General features: G+C 49.9%; 3 protein-coding genes and 1 long non-coding RNA gene across 7 annotated transcripts in view; 2 read left to right on the forward strand and 2 right to left on the reverse strand.

Annotated features, from left to right (window-relative positions):
* CPD (carboxypeptidase D) overlaps positions 1-6528 on the reverse strand; it is a 31609-nt gene extending 25081 nt beyond the window's left edge. Inside the window, exon 1 of the mRNA XM_019545782.1 lies at positions 6479-6528. Coding sequence (XP_019401327.1) covers positions 6479-6513 — 35 coding nt within the window. The 5' untranslated portion in view covers positions 6514-6528. The remainder of the gene's footprint in view (positions 1-6478) is intronic.
* Positions 6529-6768: 240 nt separating this feature from the next.
* Positions 6769-13212, forward strand: TMIGD1 (transmembrane and immunoglobulin domain containing 1). Of its 3 annotated transcripts, XM_019545786.1 has the most exons (7): positions 6770-6934; positions 7619-7719; positions 8758-9036; positions 9534-9812; positions 10748-10851; positions 11953-11993; positions 12973-13212. In XM_019545786.1, exons 2-7 carry the CDS (start codon positions 7641-7643, stop codon positions 12974-12976), a joined length of 786 nt encoding a protein of 261 aa, XP_019401331.1. In that variant the 5' UTR covers positions 6770-6934; positions 7619-7640; the 3' UTR covers positions 12977-13212. The 3 variants fall into 3 exon arrangements, with proteins under 3 accessions (XP_019401330.1, XP_019401331.1, XP_019401332.1); XM_019545785.1 differs by lacking the exons at positions 11953-11993; positions 12973-13212 and adding an exon at positions 11630-11914 and having other exon boundaries at positions 6769-6934; XM_019545787.1 differs by lacking the exon at positions 12973-13212 and having other exon boundaries at positions 11953-11997.
* LOC109317231 lies at positions 13106-15756 on the reverse strand. Its single transcript, XR_002103010.1, has 2 exons — positions 15566-15756; positions 13106-14893 (listed from the first exon to the last, which is right to left on the reverse strand). It is a non-coding gene; the product is annotated as an uncharacterized LOC109317231 (long non-coding RNA).
* A 65-nt stretch (positions 15757-15821) lies between these two features.
* The window catches only part of BLMH (bleomycin hydrolase), a 27169-nt gene continuing 18831 nt past the window's right edge, over positions 15822-24159 (forward strand). For both annotated transcript variants that reach the window (XM_019545783.1, XM_019545784.1), the window contains exons 1-5: positions 15822-15931; positions 16075-16272; positions 17386-17495; positions 18395-18536; positions 22078-22166. In XM_019545783.1, the coding sequence (XP_019401328.1) occupies positions 15919-15931; positions 16075-16272; positions 17386-17495; positions 18395-18536; positions 22078-22166 (552 nt within the window). In that variant the 5' untranslated portion in view covers positions 15822-15918. The remainder of the gene's footprint in view (positions 15932-16074; positions 16273-17385; positions 17496-18394; positions 18537-22077; positions 22167-24159) is intronic.

The raw sequence follows: 24159 nt of genomic DNA on the forward strand, positions 1-24159 counted from the left end.
GCCCCAGCTACATCATCCCAGCCAGGGCCGCGTCTAGCCAGGTCTTCAAAGCCTCCCAGGGTGGGGAGGCCGCAATCTCTGGGTCGCCTGTTGCTGTTGGGAGTGAGAGAGCTGCCCCTACTACCTAGCTTCGACTTCTGTTGCTGCAACCCGAGCTTCCCTTCACGCAGCCTGAAAGCCCCCAAGGGCAGAGGCGCCCAGGGAGAGTCAGCGATGCTCTTGGTAGCACCCGCAGGGTGTCACAACCTGACGCGCGGGAGCCTGACCACAGACGGAGCTGAACGGAGGCGCGCAAGAGGAGCCCCCGGCTCCCGGGGGTGCTGGCTCCTGGCGTCGCCTCCCAGGGCTCGTCACCTGGCCTCGGGTGAGCCGGGTGCATTGCTGGAGGCGTTGTTACCGCGGGCCGGCCCCTGCGACACGCGGGTACTTGCAGGCGGACACTCAGCAAATGTTTGATCCGGCATGAAAGCAAAGCCGGGTTTGTTCCCGCAGGTGAAGCAGTATGGCAATGACGTTCTTCTGTCTCGCAAGAGTCCCGGTCGGTAAGTATTTGGAAAGGACAGCGCCCTTGCCAGTTCCTGTTTAGCAGCCTGGACGTTTCTAACATCCTCCTCTGTTTCCCAACCCTGGCGTTTCCAGCTGCAGACGTGAGCCCGGGCTTTAGCACCTACAGAAGCATAACTTGCCAGCCGGCCGTGGACAGAATGAAGCTTTAACCTCACTGCGGACGAAGCTTGTTTCGCATTGCGGGTCATGCGGTGCAAAGGCCAGCTGCGATTTAATAATATCGATTAAGAGGCCACGGGGGACACGCACAGCACGTCCCGTTTTTTTTTGTTCTTGGGGCTCATCTGCATGGTGCAGCTGTCAGGAGAGATGCCCGCAGCGGAGAACAGGATTGACCCCCCAGATATGATTGGGGGGAGAGGCTGGAAAAAAGTGGTCATCTGAGTGCTTCTCACATGCAAGTGGGAAGGAAAGGCGAAGACTCAACAGTCCAGCATAGGATGTCAGCTATAGAAGGTGCAAATCCCACCTTTAAATGGATACCAGAGCAACTGGCATCCAAACCAGGCCTCCCTCCCTCCTCAGATGATGAACTTTTCTGTAGCTTCTTCAGACCGATTTTAGAAGGGAAATGCTGGTTGTTTTCAATATCCTGCAGCAAATGCAACCGTGTTTGTTCTGACCTAACCCTTGCAGCTCCGGCTCGGTGACACCCGTGTGAGTCAGAGAGCCGGTTTCCGGTACGACCTGCAGAGCTCGCAGAACCTGCAGCCTCTCCTCCTTCCTCCCCCAGCCCTGCCTTGGCTCCTGCTTGCAAAGCAGCTGCAAGGTTGTGCACACAAGGATGCTGAGCAGTGAAGGACTTTGGCTCCAGCTTCACCGCACCATCTACTGTGGTGCCAGCCACAGAGGAAAGGTGCAAATTAATTTCTGGGTTGGGATTGATAGAGGAGAGTCTCCCGTTGACCAGAGAGATGAAGCCTTTCTTTCATCTTCTGCAGCTTCTTCACAACGGGGAACTGAGGGCAACTGAAAGGTGGCAGAGTTAAGACGTTTAATGATACTGAAGCAGTTTTTCACAAGGTCAAACAATTCCTCTGGTTTTCCAGAAGACGCGAGTTGGGAAACGACCTTGGGATCTTCCTCTGGCCCATCAGAGTAAAAAGATAAAATGATGGATAGGATTCTGCCTGCTCTGTTAGGACGGGGCGGGATTGCCCTAATCTCAGAAGCCGGCACAAAGCGGAAACAACTTGAGGGTGAGCCCGGTCCATTGAGGTGAAGGCCCTGGAGGAAATGCATTTGGTCCAAGTTAAGCAGCAGTCTTACTCCGCGACCCTGGCAAGTCGCCGCCTTGTAACTTGGTTTAATAAGGTGGAAAACCACCCAGTTCCCCTAGCAGATGGCTTGAGTGTGGATGGAGTCGGTACCATGAACCTGCCAGGATGCCCGTTCGATTCGGAAGCTGAAATCTAACCCAGGAGACTCCCCACCAACTCCAGGCCACGCGTGAATGGAGTTTAACAAAGATAACCCTGCTTTCTTCAGAGTGTAACCTAACCCATTTTAACTCCCGGTTCTTTTCAGATGAACTTTTCCCTTGGACTGTATGTCTCAGATCAGGGCACAGATATATAGTTGTTCGTTTTCTAGCTCACTTAGGTGTCCATACCGGTCTAGGCACAGACTTGACACAAAACCCGTGAGTGATTCACATCAATTAGCAGCAGCAGCGTGAAACCACACTGATCACTATGGCTTCTTTTTTCCCCTCCATTTACTATTCTCAGTTATCATTCCTACAATACTCCGGTATATCTGTCACGCATCAAGCAGCTCTCACAAGGAGCGAACATGCGCTGGTCTTGAGGCAGCCGTGGGAACACGGGTCCATTCCTGGTGCGTGGTGTAAAAGACTATTTCATGTAGCAGTTGCTTAAAGTTATTGTTAGAGGTTCTCAATTGAGATCGCAAAGGAGGAACGTGCATGGAGCATCACTGACAATCCAGAACGTGGCTGCTTGAGGTTTCACCAGACTTAACAAGGCAAGTTAGCGGGATGTAGAATAAAAAGCACAAAGAGAAATGGAAGCTCACAAATGAAGTCTCGCCCCTTTTTTCTCAGCCCGGGGAACCCTTGGGCGCGGAGTCAGGTACTCTGGATTCTGCAGATCTGGTCGGCTCCATCGCACTGACTTAAAGTTTGCTTGCCCATCTCCCAGGGCTCGGTGGGACGCGTGCCATCTTGCTTCCTACGGGACACTCAGCAGCAAGGCTCTCGTTTCCGTCCTCTCGGTGTCTCTGCTGCTTTGGCCAGTATCCAGTAGATGGCATCCATGTCTAACAAATTTCTTTCATCATTTTCTTTTTGGAGGTCTCTCTTATGTTCTATTAATTTAAGGGATTGTATTTTTCTACTAATCCCTCCTATTAATTTTTGGCGCGCGCACGGGCTTTTCAGCAATTTCTGTTAGTATCTCACGGTTACATACTGATAAGATGCTTGTGACTTGCATCTTTCTTATTCTCTTTTGTGCTATAAAACTCATACATCTTCAAGAGAAAACAGATATTTAAAAAGGAAAGCAGCCTCCTTCGTGTACATGTAAAGGGCATCGCGTGTATTATTCTTTGATTAAGTCTAATCATTTCACTTCCTTTTAAGGGTCTAATAAAAACTATCACATCTCCCCAAAGAACCTGGCCTGCCTGTGTCCTTAGACCAACACGGGTACAACCAAAAACCCAGCAACTTCCTTTTGTTGGCATGTTAGACATGATTACACTGCATTAAACAAATTGCCCCCATACAGAGAAATGTATCAAATGTTGTGTTCCCTGCTGGGGCAGAAGCTCACGGTTTGGGTGTTTTGAGGTATCAGGAAGTTTGCATCCACCTAGTGCACACTCCTAACTCCTACTTGCAATTCCTGCCCTGGTCCCTGAAGCACAACCGACTCGGTGGCTGTGCTGCAATGGAGAACGACGTGGGGCTGTCAACTGGCAACCCTGCAAGAGTCCCTCTAGCCAGACAGGAAGAACGTCCCACCTGCATCCCTACTGGTGAGGGGCTCTTGCCTGAATGAGTAACACAACTTTGTTTAAAATCTTGCTTCCTATTCCTGGGGTCCTGCACCACTGTCTTGACCTCGCTCAGACACTGTGCCTCATCACCTGAGGTGTGGCAAGCACAGAGACTTTGCTTTCCAGCTCAGCGAATATATTTAAGGCAGATTTGACACCTGGACAGCCCGCAGTGGGAAGCAGATGCTGCTGCAGCTCAGTTTCCCCGGGGAAGGATGACACTTCATTAGTCTTGCACACAGGACACAACTAGAATACATTTTTGTGGGAGGGTGATGCAGTGCGAAGTCCGTGGAAGTGGTGTTGATCAGGGGCTTTGCTTCCAGCCCTGGCTGTGACAAACGGAGAGGACAGCGTTAGCTGCCGTCATGCTTCTCAAAGCCGACGTCTAAGTGTTGCAAAGTCTGTTTTACCGTGAATTAAAACGGGATTGCAATCGGGGACCCGGAGTTGGCTGGGGTGACCTTCAGGTTCTGTTGTGGGAACGTTTCCCTGAGAAGTGGATTACGGCTCTGAGCAGCTCCTTCTGTACACGACAAGTGAACCAGTGTGTATGAGCCTTGGCCCGTGTGCATGCCGGTGCACGTCTCATTACACACCTACTTCCACAGGCAGCTCTCGTTGCTCAGCAACATTTCTCACCCAGGGTAGGGTCCTTTTTGTCTATCGGTGTCCGGAGGGCCACGAAGTACCGGCTGTTCCGTGACCGCTGTTCTGAGCGGTCGGATCCAGCTCACACGGGGGCAGGGAATGGAGTCAGAATCGACAACATCAAGCAGAAAATAAGCTTCATCCTTATCGTGTTCTAAATCTGCTCTTATCAGGTTTCCCAGGCTTGGATTACACTGGGGAATTGACTGGCAATGATTAATTTATTCACCCCGGGTGTGTTCAGAGTCACATTTAACAAAGATCTCAGCCTGCATATTGTTTTGCTTTCCCCCGGCCACCACTTGTCAGTGAGAGCCATGCTGGGTCCTCAGCACAGAAACCGCTGCAGGCAGAGGGGGGCACAGGAACAGCCAGACTGGATCAGGCCAATAGTCCCTCTGCCCTGGGATCCTGTCCCAAAGGGAAACAAAAAAGTGGGGTGTCAGGGAACAACCTTCCCGGAGAAGAAGTTCCTTCCAGGCCTGGCCTCGTTGTGGGCTGATTGATGCCCTGAAGTGGGAAGGATGATGCCCCCCACAAAGCCGTGTAATGTCGTGATGGAGGATGTCACCCGTATTTGTCGAATTCTTCTTCAAATAGTACTAAGCTGAGGCCTTGATCATACCCTGTGGCAATAAGTGTCATCAGCTAATTGTGCCACCTATAAAGTATCGCCTGTTGCCTGTTTTCAACTGCCTGGCTCTCAGTGACATGAGGGCTGAGCTTTCCTATAATACTTCTGCCGGGCAGCTCTCACAGTCAGTGGTTACCTACGTTGTACCAATGGGGAAACCGAGGAGCAGGCAAGCGGTGACTCGCTGGGTTCACCCAGGAGCCCAGTAGCACAGGCGGGAACAGAAGCAGTCTCCGGCGTTGCAGGCTTGTGCTCTATGCCCTCAGCCTTGCTACATGCTTGACCTTCTCTCCAGAGCATTCGTTATTCGGCACCCGCGCCTTTTGTCTCCATTTATTATCCCCTCAGGAAACGAAGAAGCCCCTTTAGTTCCAGTCTTGCTTCACAGGAAAACTTCTCCATGGCTTCTCTTTCTGCTATACCCTTTGGGTAGGTTTAAGGTACTGAGAGTATTAATGCCCTCCAAGTGAGCATATACCCAGTGCTCCTAATGTGGCAGGAGGACCCCATCAGCATAATTCCCCATCCCAGTCTTTCTGTACCCTGCTGCACCTGGATGTGATTTTTATGCAACACCAAACCACAAAGCTTAGGGGCTCCCTGATTATTTTTAGCGGTAGTAATAGCATCCTGATTAAAAGTGTGCATTGGCCTGTCTGTACACACTTACCCCAACCATCCTAAGAAGACAGGATGCTATTGTCTATACAGAAGTGCCACACCTGATTCCAGTTCTGTTCTGAGTTCAGTTTGAAGCCTAGGGAGTCCACTGAGGGCTGGAGACCAGCGCTGACAACGGCCTGGCCTCTCCCAAAACAGCACTTGCCAGGGAAAGCAGCAGCAAATAGCCCTCCAAGGCATGTGATGTAGGTGTCGAACAGAAATGGCTTCCTCATTTGTTTTTATGAGAATTATACCAAGACACCACTTGGACAGGGACCCACCAGCAAAACGTGTGGCGGGCTCTGGCACCCTCTGGTGTGCAACGAGCCACAGGACACACACCATGGCTCTCCCTGTCCCGGTGCTGTCTGCTGCGCTGAGCTTGCACACGCACGCTGGCAGATGGGCCGCACGCTCTACGGGGTCTTCCCCTCCCTACGAAGTGCTCTTAATGGCACACTTTCATCCACTTCTGCTCGCAGGACCACGAGCAGCCCAGCCCAAGAGGAGCCGAGCGTCTGTGGGTCCCCTGACGTCAGCAGGACGCACCCTTGGAGGTGAGGATCTGCAAGGACCTTGCAGATTATGACTGTCGCCTCCGTTCGGTTAAAGTGTAATGAGACTGGCTTCCTGGGTGCTGCGGTCGTGGGGCTGCCCCTGCACGCAGGGAGACCGATCCGACCTTTGGAAGTTGATCCCCCCCCAGGGAGCCGCTGCACCTTTCTGCCAGGGCCGGCCCAAGGGTTGAGCTTGCTGTAAAAATGAGCGTTTCCAGAATCGAGCACTGGAAGTGAGGGAGCTGGGGAAATGCACTCTGGCTGCATTAGCAGACGTAAGGGAGGGTGGTGACGTGCCCCAGCAGAGCGGAGCAGTCCAGGGAGCCTCCCGAACTAAGATGCTCTGGCCGGCCTCGAGCGGGGAGAGAGGACCAACCCATACCTCGTTTGCCAGCACCAGCACGGCGACTCTGCCATCTTATCTCCAACCCACATTGCAGACCTGGGGCCAGGTCCCCCCCAGCAGTGTCCGTCCCAGGAACTGCTCCTTTGGAGATCCAGGACAAACTTCTGTTGACTGGAGTGCCTTAGTGGGATCAGGGCCAATAACATGAAGGAACCTGAGAAGTTTTTTTTTTTGCTTAAATCAGCAGTGCCTGGTACAGAGACTTTCTGGCTGGTTACTCATTGCCCCAGCCAGTCCCATAAAACAGCCAGCAACACACAAAGAATCCCTTTCTTCCTGGGGGTGTTGCAAACACTCAGAAATTCAGCAAAGGAACGAGGCCTTGAACCTGGTTTATGTGAGTCACTTGACAGGCAATGGCAATAAAAATATTAAAATTCAGACCTTATAAAAGAGGAGGGGAAAGTGCTACACGCTTCTTGACAGCCCAAGGTAAGCGGACTCTTCCCAAGGTAAGCAGCCTGGTGAGGGCTCTCAGGGAGACGGGAAGCGCAATGAAGAAGTGGGAATTGTTTCTGGGCAGTTAGAGATGTAAACGGCCAGTCGTTTCTTTTTTAAAGCAGAAAAAGGCTTGGCTTCCCCCCTAAGGCCCAAGCCCATCCGCTGTGGATGGCCTTTTTGAAGGACCTTACCCAGGCTGTGATAGTGATTTTTTTTTTTCATTTCATTTTTATCCATGGCCAAATTAGCCAAATCCAAGTGTCCCGAACCATAAGTGGCCTTACTACCAGGAAACATCCTCCTCCCACACCTGGGGCTCCAGATTTTTCCAAAACCTTGGGCGGGCCTCCTACTGGCAGGCCCAAGCCCGGAGACTCGGGGTTCGGATGTCCCCGAGTTTTGCTCACCCTCAGCCCCACGGCCCTCGGAGCAAGCAAGGGAGGAGACTCCCATTTCCATAAACTGGGTTTAAAACCGCTGCACCTCGGCGGGTGCTGAAGCATGCAGTTCTCCTGCGAGGCCGTTCAGGAAAACTGCCTTCTTGGACACAGATATGTGGTATTTCCCCTGCCAGGTTAAGAAGCCACGGGGCTTGTCCTGAGCTCCAGGCTGTGACACCAATAACACCTGCTCCATATTAGCAGTGGTAATAGAAGCAGTGTCTCCGCCTGCCAGGTCCCACCGGAGCACACCAGGGATGGCCCAGCACAGCTGCCTACCTGTCCCGGATGGAGTGCCTGTCCTGGCGATGCTGCTTTTGCCCTGCATCGTCACAGGTAAGCAATGGAGAAAAGCTGTGGGGTCTCCGGGCAAGACACAACATTCGTCGTCTGGACACGCTGCCTTCTCCTCAGCACCGGTCGCTGGACAGTGCTCGGAGCTGGATCCTTTCCTGTCTCACATTGCCGTTCCTAAAAAATGCGACGGGTAAAGACCTGTCTGGTCCATTTGGGGAGAACTAAGAGGCTCCTGCAGTTACAAAGCTGGGAGGGCTGCTTTTTCCAAACCATGAAAAAGTGGAAGCCTGAAAGTTTAGCGGCCTCAGAGGACAAAGGCATAAAATCATGGATCCGGCTACTGTTTGTGTGAGCTCCAGTGCCGCTGTGTCTTAAACGTTTTTCCCCCAGCACATTTGTCCACGACCTGGGTGTCTTAGGGGCTGAAGATAAGTGGCAAATTATTTCCTCTAAAATGTGTCTTGCTTAACGTGGCCTGAAGTTCCTAGGTTTGAATCTGACTTTAGAGTCCTTTGACATGCAAAACTTGAATGAAGGCCACCCCTGTGCAGTGAGGATTTAACTACCCAGTTTATCCTCCCAAATGCAATTCAAGTCAGTTTTGTCCGGAAAACTGAGCATGGAAAGTCAGATACACAAATGTGTAGCTGTGAAAACTAAATCCAAGCAATATTCTGGGGAGTCGAGTATTTTGCTTTCTTGTGTCCTTTTGGTGTAAGGGTTAATGCACTGCTGTACTATGTGGTGGCTATTGCTGAGTTTGTCTTTGTAGCTCAAACCCTGGGAGCATGCAGATAGAGGGGCCTACGTTTGCTAGTGCTTTTAAATAATAGACACAAACCTAGAGCTCAGGATACCTGCATTTTAGTCTGTTTTTATGAATCTTAATCAATAATACATGTGCATGAAAAAAGTTAGCTTCCCAAGCTGCTTTTGAAAATGGAGCTGTTAGATTTAAGCCTGACAACTCTGTTGTGAACCCGCTCTGAGCAGGAGGATGATTATTAATATAGTCCTAACCTGTGGGCAAGCTACCAATCCAGGAACTAAAAGCGTCCTTCCCTTCCTCCTTCTCAGGTGTGGAGCTGGCTATAAATAATAAAACATCTGACTTCACGCTGACCACGACACTTGGCCCAGCACTGTCCCTGTCGTGTGCGATACAGAACAACAGCCAGGAGGAACAGCTGATCTGGTACCGAGGGGACGGGGCTGTGGACCTGAAAGATGGAAATCAAATGAATGCCAGTCACCTCTGCTTATCTCCTGTCACCGAGACCGACAATGGCGTTGCCTTCACCTGCAAGCTGAAGCGGGATCAGTCCATCCAGGTCTCTGTGCTTCTGGATGTCCAGTGTGAGTTGATCAGATGGGTACCTACAGAGAGCCATGGCAGTGAAGAACCAGTGGTTTCAGGAGCCCACACTTCATGCCTTGGGGAGAAGATGTAGTTAGCAGGTGGCAATTAAAACACATCTTTTTCCCAGTGTAGACAGGACCTTGAGGGTGAATGCAAATCGCACTGAAATCAGTGGTACCCCTTGCATTTTCTCTAACTGGAGCTGGGTCCGGCTCTTGATAACGAGATGCCCCCCCCGCCCCCCCCAGCCTAGCTTCCTTCTTGAGACGAAACATGGGGCAGAAGAATTGCCCTGGCGTGTCTGTTTCTAATGGCGGTGGCCCGGCCGGTTCTGGCACTATAGTGAAGGGGGTGGCAGAACTGTTTCTCTGTTTCCTTATGATGGGAAGAGGGTGTGCAGTACATGGATACAAGGACATCCTTTTTCTTTGATACGGGAAGATGATGTTTGGGATCCTCCTAACCATTTCAGTCAAATACTTGTTGCAAACAGTTCGCCCCATCCTAAGTGGGAAAGACTCGCTCCAAGCAGAAGAAGAGAGCGACGTGACGTTGATCTGCAATGTGAAGTCCAACCCTCAAGCTCAAGTGGCTTGGCGTAAAGATAATGCCGTCCTGACCCTCGAGGCAAAGCGCCACCAGATCCACCAGACCAGTGAAGTTTCCAAGCTCTCGATCACGAAAGCACAGAAGTCCGATATGGGGCTGTATACCTGTGTGGCAAATTCTTCACTTGGAGAGGAGAGAAAGGACTTCCGTTTGGTGATTGAAGGTAACGACCGAGCATCCTGTATAAGAGTCCTCTTGTCCTTTTTAAAAGCAATGATCTTAGAATGAGTCGGGGCCACGTTGTCATTTCAATGACTGCAAGTGGAAAGCTTGTGTCTGTGCAGTTCCCTGTGCTAACCCCCTGACGGCACAGCCATAACAAGGGTCAGCCTTATGTTCCTGGTGCTGGGTGACGATCGAGGGCTCCCAGAGCAAGTGCCTTTCCTGTTCCTGTAATCAGAAGTGGCTGCATCTCAGCGTCTCCTCCCGGATGCGTGAGCTATACTCCAAAAGCACTCCGGGGCTTGTCTGCAGTCTGCGCGCACTCGCCGAGTTGAAGCGCTGTAATGATTAGTCGTCCTGAGCAAAGTATTATACTTTTTATGAAACCCAGCATCTCCCTGAAGTCCCTGGGGGCCATTTGTGTGGGTCCATTTGCAGCATCAGGGCTTTATATCTTGAGTACTTCAGGGAAGGGGAGCTCCTGTTTTAGGGTTGAGCAGCGCCCAGTATCGTCAGACTCTGATCAGGGCTGAGGCCCCCTGACAGGGCTGGAGCAGAAAGGGTATATTATAACTTGCTGGGTTTTCTTTCCTCTCACGTCTTTGGAGCAGGTGTAGAACCAGTGGCCAGCAGCATCGTTAACAGGTCATGCCGTTGCCTCACCCTGCTTGATTTCCACAGCCTAATGGCCTAGCCTGGGAATCTCCTGTAGTGGCCACTGGTTCAAATGTCTCGCTGGTGCTGTAAAAACATCTTCCTGTTTGCTGTTGGGCTCTTTCTTCTCGAGTGCCCAAACCCTGTGATACGGGACAAGTTGTTGGTAGCGCAGCGCGAGTCACATTTAACATGGACAGGGAGAAAACTCTGTGATGGCTGACTTGACACAACTGCACCAACCTCTTGAATATTCAGGGGCTTTCTCCTTTCTTTCCACAGATAAAAAACCTGTTTTTCCTGTCGAAGCCATTGCTGCTGCAGCCGTGGTGGTTTTACTTACTATTGTTTTTGGAGTTGTGGCTCAAAGAGAAAAAATACTGAAGGTATCAAAAGCATCAATGAGGGTTAATAAGAAAAAAAATCACAATGGTGTGAGGGTAGCCACTGCTGAGAGAAAGCTTTCTTTCATCTTACATTGATTTTGGAGGAGTAGGGGGCCAACGGGAGAGCCAAACAAAGCTCATGTTGCTTCTTGAACCTGGACATGAGTCAGAGAAGGTGGCGCACACCGTTCCCATGGGATGTGTCTGTAGACACGTGCACACAGGTCTCTGTAGTGCAGGTATTTGTGAGTGTGTGCGTGTGTGAGAAGATACTGAAGTTTGCCATATGCAGAAATGGTAGAACCTCTAAATCGCAACCCTACTTCTTGGTCATCATGGGATGGCTCAGAATATGTCCTAACACACTGAACACGGCCTTGTTTCAGCCATCGGTCCTGCTAGATCTGCCCAGCTGGTCACAGAGAAAGTGTCCCATATAAATAAGAACCCAGACTCACTGTGACTAGCCCGGCAGATTTAGCAGGACCAATGACCGAAACAAGGTCGTGCTCAGTGTGTTAGCACATCTTCTGAGCTATCCCCTGGTGACCAAGAAGTAGGCTCTGGATGTTGTGCCGCCCTCTTCTCCCAATGTCTGGGCTGAACTCGTCCAGCCCAGTGGGGTGACAGAGGCAGCTGTGTTCTAGATAACACGTCATGTTGCAATCCTTTCCACCCATGGCGGTTTTCACTAGCATACAGGTGTTGCCCTGGCTGACTTCCAGTTTGGGTAACCGTGCTGTGCCTCCCAAAGTGACTCACTTCATGTCTCTTGTAGCACCTTGGAAAGAACAGCGTGTCATGCCATTGCTGCTGCAACTGCCTGCAGCTTTCCCCCCCATGCTGGTTTGCAACTGGACTCCGCATTCCCCCATGCTGGTGTGTAGTGGTGCTCGGCTTTCCCCCGTGCTGGTTTATAATGGTGCTCTGCATTGTATCCCAATGTCGTCTACACAGCAGCAGGGGGGAAGCCATTCTGGTGTGCTGCGCTGGGCCACCCGGGTGGAAGATGTTACTCACAGAGGAGAGTAATAAAAATGACCCTTAGTCATGCTTCTCACTCAGAAGTGATAAGATTGTGTTGCTTGTGTTTGCTTTCAGTGCTTCATGAAGAAAAGCGAAACACCAAGCGGAACAGCTCTGTAACTATCCGGTTCAAGGCAGGTATTTTTATTCAGAAAGTGTCACACGGATGGACCTTATCATGAAAACCCAGTTCCAGCTCAAGCTGTTTTATTCTCTTAACTAGAATAGGAGGGAGGAAGCGCTGCCAATGTGGAAGAATGGAGCAGGACACTTGTAACCTTTTTTTGTGTTGTCTGTGCTGTACATGAACAGGTGATTAAGAGGCAGTTTCTAGCCCGCTCCTATTTATAGCCAGTCTAAAAACACAATGCCTGAAAACAGCAGCAGCATGACCTAGTAGCTAGAGCAGTGCATGGCAAGTCCAGAGGCAGGATTGCGACACCACCTTGCCTGGTGACCCCAAGAAAGTCACCGCTGTTCCCTTTTCAGTTTCCATCTCCATTAAATCCTTGCTTCCTGACTGAACAGAAGCATTGCCAGGCTTATTCGGTTCTCGTTTGTAAAGCGCTTTGATCCTCGGATGAAAGGCAGTACAGCAACACCCAATGTAATTATCGCTACTATGGTGAAGGGGAGAGAACACTACGGACGGGACTTAATTAGCTAGAGGCAGAGAAAAGGTGATGAGCTGTTCTGTAACGTAAGCAGGATGCAGTAGGTACCAGAGCCCATTACTTTCCCTCTGGAAGCCTTGTTAACTCACAAGAGACAAGCGAATGTTAAGACAAGCAAGAAAAGGTCAAGTTCAAGTCCACTCTGCTGTCCAACGATGCAGAATAACGCTGCAGCTCCCCCCATCCCCATGTAGTTCACCTGCGCCCGAAACATCAGTCACCTGGTGAGCAGAGGAGGACAAATGCTTCTCAGCATGCCCCGCACCTAGTCTCTGGCTCCTGCTGCAGAGGATGTAAAGTTGGGCAGAGAGGGAGCGCGACAAGGGAGGGTACTGAGAACAAAACGGTCTTGCCTAGGCCATGTGGGTTCAGCCCTCTGCCCCATGGCTGATTTCCACCCTTCCTTTGTATTTTACCCCAGGTGAACAAGTGCTGAGCTTACTGCGCGTGCCTAAGAAAGACATTCTCTAGCACCCTCGTGTTCACAGCTGGGACTCTCCCTTGCACGCCGCCGTGGCTGCTCCAAGTTATGCAGCTCCTTCTATATTTATTGCTATTTAAAACAATGCTTAGAATGTAAATGGCTCGTTGGGTATGTTGATTACAACCTATGGCTCTGAACACGTGAACAAAAGGGAAAAACACAACTCTGCTTCTTCCATTTGGTCTCCTGCCATGTTTATTCCTAGACGGCGCTTGCATGTCATCAGGATCACCTTCTATCAGGAATCGATTAGTCCCTGGTGAAGATTGCCATGGAAATGGCTAGGAAGTCACAAACAGAAACGCATGGTGTTCAAGACACAAATACCAGCAGAAGACAAGGTCTTAGATTGGTGCAGGGTTAGGTAACCCCTCAGATGTGCTGGTTTGAAATCCTTCCCTGGCCCGCAGTGATTAACAGTTGTTTAATGGGTCTCAGCGCAGTTCCCAGCACACAACCATCAAAGCATTTGGCTCTCATATTCTCCTTTCTGTCTACGCTGGGCATCATCACACTCTGCTGGGCGGGGTTTACTGGACTGGGTGCTGGGGCTTGCCTCTTACCGCATCTAAAAGGGAGACTGACCACAAGCAAATTCCTGACACACAAACACCAAACTTCACAACAGTGAGATACTTTGCATGTGAACAGAAAGCTTCATCCACAGGCACGGCCATGTAGGCAAAGGCAGAATTTCCTCCGGGAAAGCTCAGGAAAGTAATTAGACAGGACACGGGGAAGCCCCTGGGCATGCAGGAAGCTGGCCATGCCTACAGATACATGTTGGAGAGCAGTGACTCAGAGAAATGTCTCAACATGAACTCTCAGCCAGGCTGTGGCTGGAAGGGCTGATGCAGTCCTTGAATGGGAAGGAAGGAGAATATCAAGTAGAAGCATGGAAATGATCTAGCACTGGTAAGACAAGAAAGCTGCATCCAGTGTTGCTGTCTGCCCTCAAGAAGGAGGTCAAAATACTGAAAAGAGTTCAAAAGTAGGCCAGAAACAGGGTCCAAGGAGAGGGAAATGAGCCTTCTGATGTGAGGTTTGAGGAGCTCAATCTATTCCAATGATCAAAAAGAGATTGTTGGGTCAACTTGAGCACTACGTAGTTACTCGTGGAAAAGATACGTGATCACAGGAAGCTTTTCAACCTTGCTGATGGGGCAAAACAAGACCCAATAGCTGGGGTGAGAGGCTAATTCCTAGCAGTGAGGGTTATTAAAAATTAGATGAGCTCAGCTGGCCAAGGAAAGTGGGGGATGTGCCAACAGCGTGGGGCTTGGGAAAGAGATCAAGAATTTCTAAAAAAAAAAATGTCTTTTGATCATGCTTTGCAGAAAAAAATGGATTTCTTGTGGCACTGGAGTTCAAATGCAATGATCCTGATGGCGCTTTGAGTCTACAGCTATATCACGTCATCATTTTTGTGATTTACACATTGTCTTTCCTGTGAATGGGTCCCCAGGCCAGCAGAGCTAGGAACAGTGCAGAGCCTTGTTTCTGGACCCAGAAGACCAGGGCTTGACACCCACATAAAAACCAGGCACCCCTGAACCTGCACAGGTGAAACAGGCTTTTTCTACCCAAGAGTAACTGGGAGGTAAAGCCTGGCATCCAGGAGCCACATAAGGAGGTTTCGCTGCTGCACAAAAGGGGTTTTGGGGTGAGGCTGGAAGAGCACAGCCTGCTCCTGAAGTCCTGGTGGCGATTACAAGGAGCTTTTGGCGACGAATGTTGGGAACAAAAGCTGCCTGAGAAGCACATCGTTGCTGGCCAAGTCGGGCAGCTCTTCTAGCCCTACATGCACCTCCGCAACGGGATGCAGTGGAAAATCTTCCATCAAACAGCCACGTGTGCCCTGTTAGGACAAAGTGCCCAATTAGTGGAATTCTTTAAGCGATGGTGCCCCATAAAGGTGTAAACAGTAACCTTTGAGCATGGGGAGAGCGCAGGCTGGCCGGACTTTGAGCCCACAGGGAGGGGGCAATGACTGTGCGCAGCGAAGGTTGAGCATCACTATTTCTGAGCCTGCATTGACACCCACCAAGTCTATCAGATGGGCCCTGCTGCTGACGCCACCTCCCCTTGGCCCTTCCCTTGCGCACACACTTCTCTCTGCAGGGGCGCAAGCCGTGGTTCCCAACCCGGGTGCCCTGCAACGTTAGCGCTATCCTGCCTGCAAATAGCAGCTGCCGGGAGGTTTCCTTTTGGAGCCCGTCCTGCCGGCCACCCTGCATGCTCCAAAAAAACAAGCCAGAGCTCCTCGCTGGCGCGGGACGCGCCGTGCAAAGAAGGGCTGACGACCAGCGGCACCAGTTCACGACCCCCTTAAAACAGCGGTTGTCAACCTCTTTTGTACTGGGACCCATAAACGTCAATGGCCAGGCCCACCCCAGTGCCCCCCCTCTCGACCCACTGCGCCAGCCCCAGCGCGGGGCATTAGGGGCCCCAGGCAGGCCGGAGCACTGCCACCTGCAAGGGCAAAGCCACGGTTGCCCACATTTTTCTCCCTGAGAATGGATCAACACACCTTAAAAGTGAATTCTCCGTTGCAGTAAGCTTTTCTGGCTCTGAGCAGGGCCAAGGAAGGGCCTAGAGAAAAGCCCCGCGCCCCACCCTGGCCGGCCTGGGTGCAAACCCCCCAGCTCCCCGCTGCCCTGCCTTGAAATTCAAGCAGCCACTTTTCAAGTGCGTTGATGCATTTTCGACAGAGGCGGCTCCGCGCACCGCGGCAGGGCGGGCGGCACCTAGAGCCCGCGCGGGCGGAGGGGATTGTCCCTCGGCACGCACCGTCCGCCGCCGCTTCCTGCTTCCGGTGCCGGGGCTATAAAGCGGGTCCCCGCCGCGCGCCAGTCCTCCAGCCTGCCAGGACCTGCCGCCGCCATGGACGCGCCAGGTGAGCGCGGCGGGGAGGGGCAGCGGGGCTTTGCACCCAGGGCCGGCGGGGGGGTCACGGGGCTTTCCACGCCGGGAAAGCGCTGCGCTGCTGCCCCTCGCCCCCCAGGCTCTGACTCCCCATGCGATGCTTGTTGCCACCAGGGTTGAGCTTGTCCCGGGCTGCGGAGTTCACCTCCAGGCTGAAGTCCCAGCCCCGCTACGTGCTTTCCCAAAACGTGACGACCTGGAACGACCCGCTGGAGGTGTGCCTGCAGCGCCAGGTGGTGCAGGAGACGCTGCACGTCTTCCAGCACTCCGTGCCTGTGGAGGGAAAGCCGGTCACCAACCAGAAGACCTCAGGTAAGGGTGGTGCTCGACAAGCTGTGGCCGCCCCGTCCATGATGTGGACGTGTCCTTTGGTAACCAGCAGGATGAACCCGCCTGCTAACCCGGAGCTGGCGGTGGGTGCCGTGTGCTGAAATGCAGGTCGAGGTTCTTCGGGTCAAGGTGATGCCCAAAGACCCTCGTCTGCCGCTGTCCTTAGACCAGCACGGCCACAGCCAACACCCCCGAAACGAAAGTGCCGCTCGCAGAAGTGCCCGGGGCTTCTGCGGCCATGTCGTAGATCTCCCTGCGCGCCTCGCAAAGCCTGAAGGCGGGTTTCCTGAGCGCACCTTTCAGAGCCAGCTGCTTTTCTCGGGGTGGGGGCTCCAGATGAAACTGTGCTCTGGCAGGAACTGCCCAGAAGTTGCACTGTTCTGAGGTTTGCCACTTGATGTGGCGCTGGATTGTTGCCAAACAAGGCTTGCTCAACTGATGGACCTCTGGCAGTTTTAAGGCTGCCTGCTTTTACCTAAAAGTAGGTATGAAGGCTGGAAATTCAGATTAAGTATTTCCAAGCTGTGTATCTCCTCCTGAGAGAGACTTAGCAGGCCCCAACAGACTTGAAATGTATGTTATTCCAAGCACAGATTCTGGAGTTTTGCAAACAAGAAAATTTAATTCCTGTCTTCTGATACTGGAAATCGCTGTTCTGTAGGGACTTCCAAGAGTAACGTAAAATGGCTTTTTTTTAAGTTGGTTTATAATCATTCTTGGCATTTAAGAATCAATTTTCCTCTTCAAAGTGCCCCACAAGCATGAATTACTGGAGCTTTTTAACATCCCAGGGTGTTAAATAATTAGCGGATGCTTTACAAATAGGTGGGTTTTTTTAGTTCAGTTTTCCTTTCTCAAAGGCCCAGAAGGGGGCTGCAGACAGAACCTGGGGCCAGAAATCAAGATCTCTGCCAGGTTTGTCTTTTTGTTTTTGTTTTTTGTTTTTCAGCCTTTTTAGTCCTGGCTCAGTATTGCAATATATTCTCCCATCTATTCAGTCAAACAGCATGCTATAAACCTTCTATTTAAATGCAGCCTCAGCAAATCTTAATGAAAAGCTTCACCGTTTAACTTTGTTCCTTTGCACTCTTTCAGGGAGATGCTGGATCTTTTCATGTCTGAATGTGATGCGTCTCCCTTTCATGAAGAAGTTCAACCTCGAAGAGTTTGAGTTCAGCCAGGCATACCTCTTTTTCTGGGATAAGGTACAGCAGTGTTGAACATATACCCTCCTTAGTGGAAACTGCCAGGGTACAATTTTTAACTAAATCAGCAGTCGGAAGAAACATATGAAATGAATGAAGTTGTAAAATAAGTGTTTTAGAGGGATAGACTGAAAGATATTCTTCAGAGTGAGGGAGGGGAGGGGGAAATTTGGCAGTTTGATCTTAAAACGCCACTTCCTGGAAGAGTGAGATGGTGTGTTTTTTTTTTTTTTTTTTTCCTTTGAGGACATGCAGGTCCTCTCAAGGATGCTTAAGGCAAGTGGGATAGGAGTACCACCACAGCTCTTTCTAGGTTCTGTGACCTACCAGTGGAAGCTAATGCACTTTTTTCTGATATTCATTGTTTGTACTAGCAACAGAGCCTGTCATCATCCTACAACTTCTGTTCCCCTCCATCCCACCTCACTTTGATCCTCCTCCTTTCAGACCCCATGGCATATCTACATGTGCATTAATGCTGTGTTGTTAATGTGCATTAAGTTTAGTACCTGTGACAACAGATACTAATGCAATGCGCAGTAACTGGCACTATTGTGCAGTAGCACCAGCACACGGTCTCTTAGTGACGCTAATGCGCAGTAGATTAGTTTGGCTGTGGATTAGCACCGCTTTTGCCATGACGCACTCGTGCGCAGCAGAATTACTCTACTGTGCTTTTAGCATCTTGGGTAGATGTGCCCATTGACTCCTTCGTTGAAATGGAAATGATGTTACAGAATAAAACCTAGAAAACCAGTGAGAAAGTAAGATTATATATAGTTGCAAGGGAGACCACAGACTTGCCTGGTAAGGTTTCCAAAAAGGCAGAGAAACACAGAAATGAAGTCGGATACATTATGTCACAAGTGACGATTGTTACCCTGGCTGTTCTGTTCCAGGTGGAGCGCTGTTACTATTTGTTAAATGCCTTTGTGGAAACTGCTCAGAAAAAGGAACCTGTGGAAGGCAGACTGGTACAGTTCCTGCTTACCAACCCCACAAATGATGGTGGACAGTGGGATATGCTGGTTAACCTTATCGGTAAGGAAAACTGATTATAAGGGCTCACTGCAACTGCATGTTGTCTGCAAAAGCAGGAATGGAGGAACCAGTATGTGTATTGTGTAATTTTTGTTCACTGATTGCTTGTGGCGCACACATGTAAGGGCTGCCGTTGCCAAATAAAGGTACGGCTTGGGCCTTGAAAATCAGACTTGCTCACACTGAGAGCTGAACAAACTCTTTTGTGCCGGGTTGGTGTCTCGCTGCTGTAGCCCTTCTGCCTGCAGAACCTCATCTGGAATGGATGCAGTCCTGATGTGCTTTTTTTTTTTTTCCCCTCCAGCCTCTAGAATGAATCTTATCAATAGTTGCTAGAAAACAGGCCTCTTGCCACCCCCATTCAGTTCATTCTAATTACTTATTGATGCCTCAAAAGATTTTATGCTTCAATATGAAGACTTCTGTAACTGTGACCACCTTAATTGCAAACGGATATTAATTATGCCTCTCATTTATAAAATGAACACATGTAACTGGAGCCCTTCAAGCCCTGCTGTGAGTCAAAGACTTAACTGGGCTTCATAAGTAATTTTTTACTATTATTTTAGCCATGGTTAAGATGACAGTCTGTGCACTCAGTGCTAACTGCCATGCTTTTTAAATGCTTTGGGGTACACTCTGGTCCATCTCCCTTCTTACTGCTTTAACTGGTCCTTCATCTTTAAAAAAAAAAAAATGTATATATTTTTTGGAGTGTAGACACTAGTTGTAGAAGGAGAAATATCCTTGCAACAGCAGGAGTGGAGCCAGTTAACGTATCTGGTTTTGATGATAATATTTCAGCTCTTTTTAATATCATGCAAAAACTAATGACAGCTTTCCTCAGGGCATCACGCCAACAATTAATAGAAAGGAGTCCTAGATGGGATGAGGTCTTGTGAACTGTGGCCATAAACAAGGCTGTATTTTAGAGGTTCACGGTCTTCCAGCTTGCACTAAGTCTGGCTTCTAGTAAACTTCAGAAAAGAGCACCCAAGTTTAGATTCAGAGATGTTAGGGGCTGGAAGGGACCTCATGAGATCACTGGGTCCAGCACTTGGGCAGAAAAGACTGCTGGGGTCAGATGGGCCCAGCAAGGTTTTGTATGCCTCTTGCCCCTCCACAATATACTTTCCTTAAAAAGATGATGTGTTCCCTTTACTTCATAGTAGCCCCAAACAATATCAAAAGGACACTTGTATTTATCTTATAAACCCATGAGGCCCAGTCCTGTCTCCTTGTGAGCCAGGGATAAAATTATGGGATCTGCAGTGTGCCTTGAAGGTTTATAAACTTGGACTTCCTATGGTGCAAGAGAAGCAGGAAGCTCCAAAGCCCCTGAATGCTAGTGGGAAACACCATGTCAGCAGCCCCCTATTACAAATGTGTTCAAAGTTTGCTGGTAGCTTTGGCTAGCTCTCTCAACACACCCGGGGTTTTTGTGCCCTGTCACTGGTGATAGTGTGACTGCAGCCAAGTGAGGGTATCTGCCAAACCCAAGCAGCCTAAATATTCCTGATTAAGCATTCTGTGACAGATGTGCCACCCCACTCCACTTGGATAAATTGTTTGGTATGGGTGTAACTTGGATAATAGAGCTGTGCTCATTTACATTGGTGCATAGTAAGGGAAGTTGTTTTTTCTGCTGTGTTGGGCACTGGTGAGACCTCAGCTGGAGTTCTGTGTCCAGCTTTGGACGGGCCCCATGCTTCAAGAAAGATGGGGGCAGATTGGAAAGAGCCCAGTGGAGAGTGACAAAAATGATTAGAGGCCTGAGAAGCAAGACTTAATGAGGAAAGGCTGAAAGATGTATGGTTATTTAGTCTGGAGAAGACAAGACGGTGGGGAGGGGACAGCAGCTAGACTAGATGACCTCAGGAGGTCCCCTCCGGCCCTACTTTCCTGTGACCCTATAACATTTCTGGTGACAGGTTGGGGGTCTCTGTAGGGCCAGTAGAGAGAGACTATTTTTTTTAATACTTGCAACCTGAACAAATATGATATGGAGTCGGTGATGTGAAACGCATACGGCACTTTACGATGCCAACATTATAGAGACACTGGATTAAGACAGAGGTATCTTTTTGGGATAATTGAGGATGTTCCCCAATTCGGGTAACAAGAGCCAGCCACTGAATGAGGCTAAGAACGGCCTCCCTCCTGGAACTGGCACTGAATACCAAACAGATGGAGGGCTCTTCAATATGGGGTGTTTTCACTCAAAGACCCAAGTATTCGACACCACCGTCTTTTGACCTTCAATATGCTGACCACTGCACCGTCCTTGTGCACACTGAGGAAAACTTCCAGACTATGCTGGATCTCTTTGCAGAAGTCTTCCAATCTTTGGGCCTCTCATAACATTGAGAAGACTGAAGTGCTCTATGAGCCCCCTCCAGGTCATGAATGTGACTCCCCACAAAAAACCAAACAAACCATGGAGGGAAAGAGCCTGGTCAGGTACTTCCCTTGTCTCCATAGCCATCTCTCAAAGAGTGAACATTAAGGAGATCCAGCACAGGAAGTGGTGTGCAAGGGCCTCCTTCAGAAGACTGCTTCTGCATGTTGCTATTGATTGCAGTCTCCAGAAAGAACCAAGATTCAGATCTGCAACACGGGCATTCCCGCTCTCCTCTACAGATGTGAAGCATGGGTGACCACTACTGTCATCTTCAGAGCCTGAAGAGGTATTACCAATGATGTCTCTGGAAAATCCTCCACGCCAAATGGGAAGGTCGCCACACAGCCAGCATCCTTGCTAAAGTTACCAACCTTGAGTTGATGGTACTTGACCATCAGCTTTGCTGGACTGGCCATTGTGTGTGCAGGTGCCCGACATGACTCCAGAACAAGTGCTGTGCTCCCAGTGTAGTTGGAGCCTGAGATCTCGTGGTGGTCAGAGGAAATGCTACAAGGAGACCTCAAGAAAATGGACGCTGACATAAAAAGCTGGGAGGAGCTGGCTGCGAACCAACTCCAATGGTGCTGCGACCTCAACCAAGCAACATCTTGCTTTGAGGTACAGTGTTTTGCCCTCAGAGTGGAGAAGAAAGAGCAGAAGAAGGAAAAGGAGAGAAATCCTGGCCTACAGCCTGTTGAAAAAAGTGGGACTTCTGTGGACAGTTCTGTGGCTCCAAGGGTTGGACTGTGAAGTCGCCTCGACCCATCAATGAGCACGGATTCATAGATTGCGAGGCTGGAAGGGACCTCGCAAGATCATCTGGTCCAGCCCCCTGCACCAGGCATGAAAGAGCTGTGGGTAGAGCTTATCCTCAAATTGAGGGATTGCTGGCAAGTAATGAATAGTTACAGTAAGCAGAGACTTTAAAAATAAATAAATAAGAGTGGAAGAGTCTCCTTGCAGACTAGAAATTATCTTGTCCTCTCCGATAGTCTTGCAAAGGTTTGCTGCAGAAAGGAGACGCTTTGCTTTGACCTGTAAGCTGTGTTTGGAGACCGTTAATCAGAGGTATTAATGCTGGCTGTGTAGAAAATCAAGTCTGTTGACTGACAGCTACTTCTTTTATCAATTCTCTTTTAGAAAAATATGGTGTTATTCCTAAGAAATGCTTCCCTGAATCTTACACCACGGAGGCCTCCAGAAGGATGAATGAGACTCTGAATCATAAGGTAACATTTGAAGCGGTGCTAAACCTCTGGTTAGAGCTATTGAAAGACACCATCGAGCTCCACGTGTCCCTTAACCTGATCAGAGCATTGAGGAGCCGTCTGGGGTACTTTCTTGTTTCCACATGCACCCTGCCTTTTTAAGGATTGACAGGGTAAAGGCAATGGTGCTAAAACACTGGGTGGGAAAGAGCACATCTGTTCACAAATAATGGCTGCTTAACTGGATATTGTGGTCTTGTTTCCAAACAGCAGCTTGAAAAGGTTCCCCTTGGCAGTTGTTAACAATGGCTTTTAATTCACTAACTCCCAGAAAAAGAATTCTAGATATGTAGCTATTCCGCTATGAATGATGTGTCCAGGGAGAACTGGGATTTTTTTCTCTTTCCATTGTGCCACGTGCCAGTGTGCCAGGGGTTCTGTTCATGCTCATTGCCACATAGGGTGACTAAAACTTAAAAGCATGGATTAAAAAAAGTAAAGAGCAGCAGGAACCAGCTTGCATAGTAAAAGGATATAGCATGATTGGAAGAGAGATCCATTATTGCTCACTGAAAAGCGGAAGTGTGTGAGACACGGGAGTCCAGTGATAGGACTTCTTGGCAGTGTATGACTTCACTTTAACTGAAGACCTTCCCAAAGGTTTTCTTTTTCTTTGTGATTTGTGAATTTTGAGTTTGGCAATGCATCCCTTGAAATCTGTACAACTGAGGTTGTAAATAAAATGTATGCTGAGGCCTCATGCTTCAGGCTTGCTCTGGTGGTTCCGGTCTTGAGCTTTTACCCTGGTAAACCAGCCAGCTGTGGGGAGCCTTGTCTAGTGCTTCCTGCTCCTAAGGGTGGTGACAGCAGTAACTTTTGGCACTTCGTCTTTTTCCCCTTGATTCTCACCACCGCAGGAAAATGATGCAATATATACATTAATTTGAAAAGCTCAATTATGCAAGAGTTGCAAAATTAAATATGTGAATAAATATGGAGTTGTAGGTGGCTTTCTGCAAGCCACAGAGATAGTGTTGCAAGATCTGGATATCGTTGTGTGGATTTATGGTAAACTACTGAGCAGAACGTAGTCTTGGGAAATTCCTGACAACCTTTTCTAGCTAAAAGGGAGGCGCACAGCCAGTGGCAAGGAGGGGCCGCCCCCAGGGAGGACTACACTGCGGTTGCTTGGGGCTGCAGGGGGGCAGTCAGGGAGGCCAAGGCGGAGATGGGATTTGGACTACGTCCTGGATCAAGGACAACAGGAAGTCCTTTTTTAAATACCAAGGGGGCAGAAAGAAGGTACCGGGTAACGTGGGGCCCCTGCAAGACATGCCAGTAAACTTGGTTGTCACACCAGATGACAAAGCTAACCTATTTAACGACTTCTTTGCCTCCATTTTCCTGAGCAGGGACCAGATCAGCCCCCCTCAGGCCCCAGGGGAGGCGCACCTAGGCCATGGGTCAGGGAGGATCTAGTCGGGGAACTGCTGGAGGGACTGGATGTATTCAAATCAGCTGGTCCGGACGATCTCCACCCTCAAGTACTGAGTGAATTAGCTGAGGCCCCTAGCACGGCTGTATAAGCACTCATGGTGCTCTGGTGTGGTGCCAGAGGACTGGAAGAGGGCCAGTGTGGTTCCCATTTTCAAAAAAGGGGAGGAAGGAGGACCCGGGAAACTATGTAGACCAATTAGTCTTGCTTCAATCCTGGGTAAGCTTTTTGAGAATTATCCTGGCGCATGTCCCATGAGGGGCCAGCAGGGGAGATCATGCTTAGGGGCAACCAACACGGGTTCATTAGCAGCAGGTCCCGTCAGACCAACCTGGTGGCCTTCTACAACCAGGTCACCAAATCCTTAGACGCAGGGGGAGCAGTGGATGAAGGCCTTCGACACTGTCTCTCAGCCCGTTCTCATTAAGAAACTGGGGGACTGGTGTCAATACCTGCGCAGTCAATTGGGTCGCCAACTGGCTGGGGGCTGCACCCAGAGAGCGGTGGTGGATGGGTCAT

This window comes from Crocodylus porosus, unplaced genomic scaffold, assembly GCF_001723895.1.
Source record: "Crocodylus porosus isolate Cpor-Errol unplaced genomic scaffold, CroPor_comp1, whole genome shotgun sequence".
NCBI classification, from domain to species: domain Eukaryota; kingdom Metazoa; phylum Chordata; order Crocodylia; family Crocodylidae; genus Crocodylus; species Crocodylus porosus.

Excerpts from the sequence above, each read along its gene's own strand:
- TMIGD1 (XM_019545785.1), top strand. The coding sequence starts at position 7,641 with ATGGCCCAGCACAGCTGCCTACCTGTCCCGGATGGAGTGCCTGTCCTG. Across the intron at positions 9,037-9,533 it reads TGTGCTTCTGGATGTCCAGT|TTCGCCCCATCCTAAGTGGG; the intron begins GTGAGTTGATCA and ends TGTTGCAAACAG. Across the intron at positions 10,852-11,629 it reads AAAGAGAAAAAATACTGAAG|CACCTTGGAAAGAACAGCGT; the intron begins GTATCAAAAGCA and ends TGTCTCTTGTAG.